The sequence below is a fragment of the Gracilinanus agilis genome, chromosome 4 (assembly GCF_016433145.1).
Source record: "Gracilinanus agilis isolate LMUSP501 chromosome 4, AgileGrace, whole genome shotgun sequence".
In the NCBI taxonomy this organism is placed as follows: domain Eukaryota; kingdom Metazoa; phylum Chordata; class Mammalia; order Didelphimorphia; family Didelphidae; genus Gracilinanus; species Gracilinanus agilis.
Window position 1 is genome coordinate 61,619,987 of NC_058133.1, and position 6,000 is coordinate 61,625,986.

At 36.4% G+C, this 6,000-nt stretch overlaps 1 protein-coding gene across 9 annotated transcripts in view; it reads left to right on the forward strand.

Annotated features, from left to right (window-relative positions):
- DCAF6 (DDB1 and CUL4 associated factor 6) overlaps positions 1-5,793 on the forward strand; it is a 158,033-nt gene extending 152,240 nt beyond the window's left edge. For all 9 annotated transcript variants that reach the window (XM_044673605.1, XM_044673608.1, XM_044673606.1 and 6 more), the window contains one exon: positions 5,357-5,793. In XM_044673605.1, coding sequence (XP_044529540.1) covers positions 5,357-5,421 — 65 coding nt within the window. In that variant the 3' untranslated portion in view covers positions 5,422-5,793. The remainder of the gene's footprint in view (positions 1-5,356) is intronic.
- Positions 5,794-6,000: the final 207 nt, after the last annotated feature.

The following is a 6,000-nucleotide window of genomic DNA, read 5'->3' on the forward strand; positions in this document are numbered from 1 at the left end:
CCCAGCCTACCTGTATCCTAATTTATCCACTTACCAAGTCTCCAACATCCTCCTTTCAATTCCCTTATCCCAAACACCTTTCCTCAAATTACCCCCATAACATTCTGGCGAGCCAAGTCATACGAAACCTATCTTCTGAAGAATAGAAAAAGAAAATGAATTGCACAAGATTTATTTTTATATTAAGCAGTCTGTCGCTGCTTATATGGTCTTTTATGCAGGGAATGTGTGCATTTTGGCTAGTAAAAGTACCAAACATGATACAGCAATTAATAGAAATCTACGACTATTATAAATGGTTTGCATTCACTTTAGCTGAATGCATATGCTTCATTCCAACAGCAATAGCAATTGTTCTGGTTCTATGGCATTTTTTGGCAATTTTAAAAGCGGTCCTGACTCATCTGTTTAACTATTATAAGGCATCTGATTCAAAACAAGAAAATGATAACAAGGAACTAGTTGAGAACATAAAACTACTGTTCCAAGTGTTGAGGCAATTACGTGAAGGAAATGAACTCGATAAACATACCATCTTACAACTTGAAATCGTAGAATCAAAATTTTTTGGGAAAAAGGAAACAGAGAAAGATCAACCAATACAGAATGCAGTGGTCTCTGTCCTACCAATAGTAGACAGGACTATTGTCCAACCTGGAGAGGGGGTGGTGCATGTCAAAACGTACAAGGCATTCACTCCTAGTGATATGGAGGTTTTAAAACGCCGTTTTCCCAGATTCTACGAAAAGCCTTACAAAAGTTTAAAAGAATTGAAGCGGGTGTTCACACTTTTTAACCCTAGTTTCGACGATGTCGAATTTCTTTTGGGGGAATTTTACACTCCCTCGGAAAAGGGAAAATTCCTGACCGAAACTAGAACAAACCCCAATTTAGAATCATGGCCATTAGTACATCAAGATCTAGATTTCACTCAACACGCCAACATGAGGTACTTGTTAAGATGCAGGGCTGATCTTATCGAAGCAATGAGAAATTTTGCAAAAAGGCCAAATGCATGGCAAAAATTTGAGAAACTGAGGCAAGGGGAAGAAGAGCACCCGAGCAGTTTTCTAGACAGAGTTATTGAAGCTGCTGAAACGATATTAGGACTTAGAGATACTCATTCCCAAGATACGATCGATCATATAAAGAGACAATTTGTAAAGGGAACCTCGATCCCGATACAAAATTACTTCAGGCAAAGTTGTCCAAAGTGGGAATCATTACCACTGGAGGATATTAGGAATCATGCAGCATATATACATGATTCCAAACAGAAAGAAGTGAGAATGGCTAGGCAATCTGACAATGAGAAAGATGAGATCATAGCAGACTTGAAAAGGCAATTGAAACAGTCGAAACGGGAGAAAGAAATCGAAGAGGTGAAGAATTTTGCTCTTCAAACGAGTAGAAACCAGTTTAGACAACCTGCCAACAGCCCCCCAAAATCAAAATCAGCACCCCGATGCTATTTGTGTGGGAAGATCGGGCACATGATTCGTTTTTGTAGATATAAGCAACAAATTGATTTTTCAAAACCCAATAATCAAAGAGATAATAGAAAAACATTTTATAATTCAAAGTGGGATAGAAATAATGAATCAAATAGATATAATCAAGAAAAACATAGGGATACTTGTTGCAATCATACATGCAAAAAGTACAGTCAAACACCTTTGTTAGATGAAATGGAGAAATATATACAAATGGGCACGAAACCGAAAAAATCATTATGAATCGAGATTTCTAATTTAAAACCTATTAATCAGTGTAATTTGGGTGTGGCAGAGTCTAAGAGAATTGAGGGAAGCACAATGAGAAATCGAGGCAAAATAGAAAAGGTGTCTAAAGTAATCTACACAGAGGATACACATAGGTCTGTGGTAGATAATGAGCAATGGGAAGACATAATGCAAATGCGCAAAGAAATATTTGGCATTAAGGAGGAAGATTATAGAAGGAATCAGCTTTCTCATTCCATATCACACACATTGGGTGGGAAGCATGAATCAAACCATTGCAAAGAATCACATCAAGAAAATTTGCAAACGAGTTTAGAATTAGATGCAACAGTTCTTTCCCATGCAATTGCTTTAGACACAATGTCACAGTTAGAGGTTAAAGAGCAAAAAAGTCTAAAGGTTGGCAAGAACTTGATTTTAAAGAAACAACCCACTGATTTAAAAGATAATAGCAGCTGTGTAGGAAAGTCAAAATCCACCTTTCTCAACCCCTTAGCTACAGAATTTCATCCTAAACTTTGGGGAAGAGATAGGGAACAGTTGCCTTCTTCTAAAATCAGTGTGGCTGAACATAACATCGAGACTGTTACTGTGATTGATAAAAATCATCTAATGTCAGTCACAAAAACAGTAGGGCAAAATAGGGAACAACAATCAGCTTATGAATCAGTAATTGAACCTGAAGTGTTGAAGGGAACACAATCTAACTATCATACAATCCCGGAGACTACTGAAGGAGAGATTGCTGATTTGAGACTTGATAATTCTTTAAAGAGCAGAGTGGAAGATAGAACAAATCAAACTTCCATTTCTGAAACCCTTAATGAAAGCCAACATGGAAGTTGCAATAGTAACAATGACTTACAAGCTCTCAATGAGAGTATGCTCTTTAAGCCTGCTTTCTGTAATCCTGATTCTAAACTGAACTTGCCTAATGGTGCTATAGGAAGTTTGGGTTTAGAAACAAAAGACCATACGCAACAAAGAATCAATGACAAGTGTACACAGAATACTGAGGATTCTTTATTACCCTTAGTGCCAGTGAAGTCCAATGATAGTGGAAAACCCTTAGTTACACTTCAATTAAACAAAAATAAAAAACCCTATTGCCTTGAAAATTGAACTTGGGGTTTTGATCTGTAAAAAAGAAGACAAGACTGATCATTGCATTGATCTGAGGTCTGAGATTTTCTACAATTTTCCTCTATATTAATTGTGATCCTCGTCCTGCTTTATTCATTCCACCTCAGTTCATAGGTTTCTTCTCATTTTGGGAACTGGGGAGTAGTATGATTGGTGACTTGGGAAAATGGAAGGACAGAAAAAAAAATAAACTCAAATACACATAAACTACACACCAAAATTTGAGAGGAATTGAGTAGGGTATTAAATGGCCTAAGCTGGCATCCTATCCAGGAGTCCTCCTTTCTTTGGCATAGGAATAATAACAACTTTTTGTGTGTCTTATACATTTAACCCTTATCTTAGCATCAATAGGATCATCCCTCTTTCAACAATCAGGATATTGGCTTAAAAAGTGAAAGTGGCTTGCCCCAAGTCCCAAATCATAGATATAATATTATCTCTCCTACATTTTCTACCTAACTGTCAAAAGAATCTTTCCTCGTTATATTCCCCTGCTCAAAAACCATTAGTGACTCCTTGATGCCTATAGAATAAATAGAAATTCTTTACCCTGTCACAACAGTTTGGCTATCACCTGCCTTTTCTGGCTTATTGCATATTCTTCACCTTCACAAATTCCATATTCCAAACAAACTGGACCAAAAGCCATTCCAGAGCTCATCTGGGTATCTCATGCCTCCCCATATCTGTAATTTACTTATCCCTTGCATCAACCTTTTAAAATCCCTAGTTTCCCTTGAAGCTCAGCTCATCATAGGTGAGGCCTTTTCTGGACCCCTAATTGCTGCTGCCTCCTTCCAGAAGTTACTTTGCACATATTTTGTATATACTTGGCTGTGCACATGTTGGCTCTCCCTCTAGAATGTAAGCTCCTTGAGGACAATTTCATTTTGTCTTAGTATCTCCCTAGCAGCTAACAACAACACCTGGACATAGCTAGTGCTTAATAAATGTTTTGTTGATTGGTTGAAACTGTTCCTTGAAGAATTTATTTCATGAGAACACTGGTGGCATCATTTGTTCTTTTTTTTTTAGATCCTGATTATTTTTAAGTAGGTTCTGTAGGAGGCAGCTGGGTAGCTCATTGGATTGAGAGCCAGGCCGAGAGACATGTAAAAATAAAAAGTGACTGTAAAATAATACAGTAATGAATTGATTATTGATTATAAACTGATCTTAGATACTCTGCTTGCTGTGCTTGCAAAGTATCTTCAGTTTATATCAGTGAAGTGAAGCTCATATGTGAACTTCTCTTCAGGGCCAGACATAAGGATGCTAAAGAGACTCTTGTTGTTATAAACAATAATAAGGATAAAAAGGATATCTAACTCTAAGGGAGTCTGAGGGAGTCTAGCTCCACCCAAATAAAACTCCCTGCTTCCGCAGGCTACATTGATCCTTCCTGATCTGACTAACCCAAATTTTTATTATTCTAAATAAACTAATATTATTCTAAATGAACTAAATAAACTTAGCAGACTCAGAGTCCAAACCAAAGACCAGGTTTTTCTTTGGTCTTCTCAGAGTTAGAACAATCTATAAAAACGGTAATAGATAGTCACTATTGTTTCCGAAGTTGGGAAAGGAAAAAGACTTAACTCCTTCCGGTCTTTCCCTCCTTTCCTTCTACCTCAGATAGGAGAGAGAGTCTCTTGTCAGTGACTGCCAATTGCCAGAGACCAACTGCCACTCCCAGAGAGAGTAACTATCACAGAAAAACCGTAGACTTGAAACTGACACTGTATCAGCTCTGTTTGAAACTCCAATTCTTTCTCAAGCCAGCTTCTCTACTTCTTATCTCTAAACTAATATAACAGGACTTATTTTCTAATATCATCCTTATGGACAGGAGATCCTAGGTTCACATCTGACCTCAAATGATTTTTAGCTGTGTGACCCTGGGCAAGTCACTTAACCCCCATTTCCTAGTCCTTACCACTCTTCTGCCTTAGAACCAATACAAAGTATTGATTCTAAGATGAAAGGTAAAAGTTTAAAAAAAAGAAAAGTAGGTTCTATACAACTTAGGTAACCAAAAGCTTCTGATGCTTCCAAAAGATTGCTGTATAGTAAACTCAAAGCTTTAAATATAAATCTATATAGTAACACTTAGTGCTTATTTTTCCTCTTTAATCTGAAAATAGTAACATCCTCTGCATTTTGCAGATAAATGGGAGAATCAGTCACCAGAGACATCCTCAAATTCTCTGCCCATTGCTTTGACCACCAGGGCCATGCAAAGCACATGGAACACAGATTTTGCATTATTCTGGCGATATTCTAAACTAATGGTAGCTCTCCTATTCTTTTTCTTTTAAGGACTCTCGGATCTTGGCTTTTAAAGAGTATAAAATAATCAGGTGGATTATTTATAGTTTGATTTTTTTTAATGCAGGTTGTTTCAGGCTGTTGACAGTTGTAATGCTAGATATATATTCCCTTTACTAATTTCATATTTGTGATTACAGACCGTTTAGAAGGTGACCGATCAGAAGGCTCCGGTCAGGAGAATGAAAATGAAGATGAAGAATAATCAGCTTTACTCAGCAAGCACTTAGATGTTCTGAAATTTGTATACAACATTTATTATATTTTTCCTTACAGAGCTTTAGCACAATATTAAGGGTTTTTTTTATAACATAACATTTATTTGGAACGATTGTGTGCATGAATTTGGGAGAGTGTGCAAGAAAAATTAGCAAAATGTTTTTAAAACCTTTTGCCACATATGAGGGGTGCTAGAAGACACAGAGTGCAATATTTTCCCTAACCTGCAGACGAGGGAGCTTGGATCAATGTTCAAAAATAATTTTCATTATAGTGAAAATGTTGGTTCAAATAAATTTCTATACCTGCTATTTGCATGTTTGTTGCTTTCTAATTAAAAGAATTGGTTGTTTTAAAATGTTCTGAAGTTGACTTTTTATGATTACTATTTTCCTATGTTGTATATGTTTGTTTATCCAATCTTTTCCCATTATAATAGCACAGATGGGGAAAAATAAATTTGAGGCAAACAAAGGTTTTTCTTAAATTTTTTAAAGCTAGTGCTCTCACATAAAAGGAAATTATATTTCAAGATTAAACCATAAAAAAACTTCTAAATTCCTAC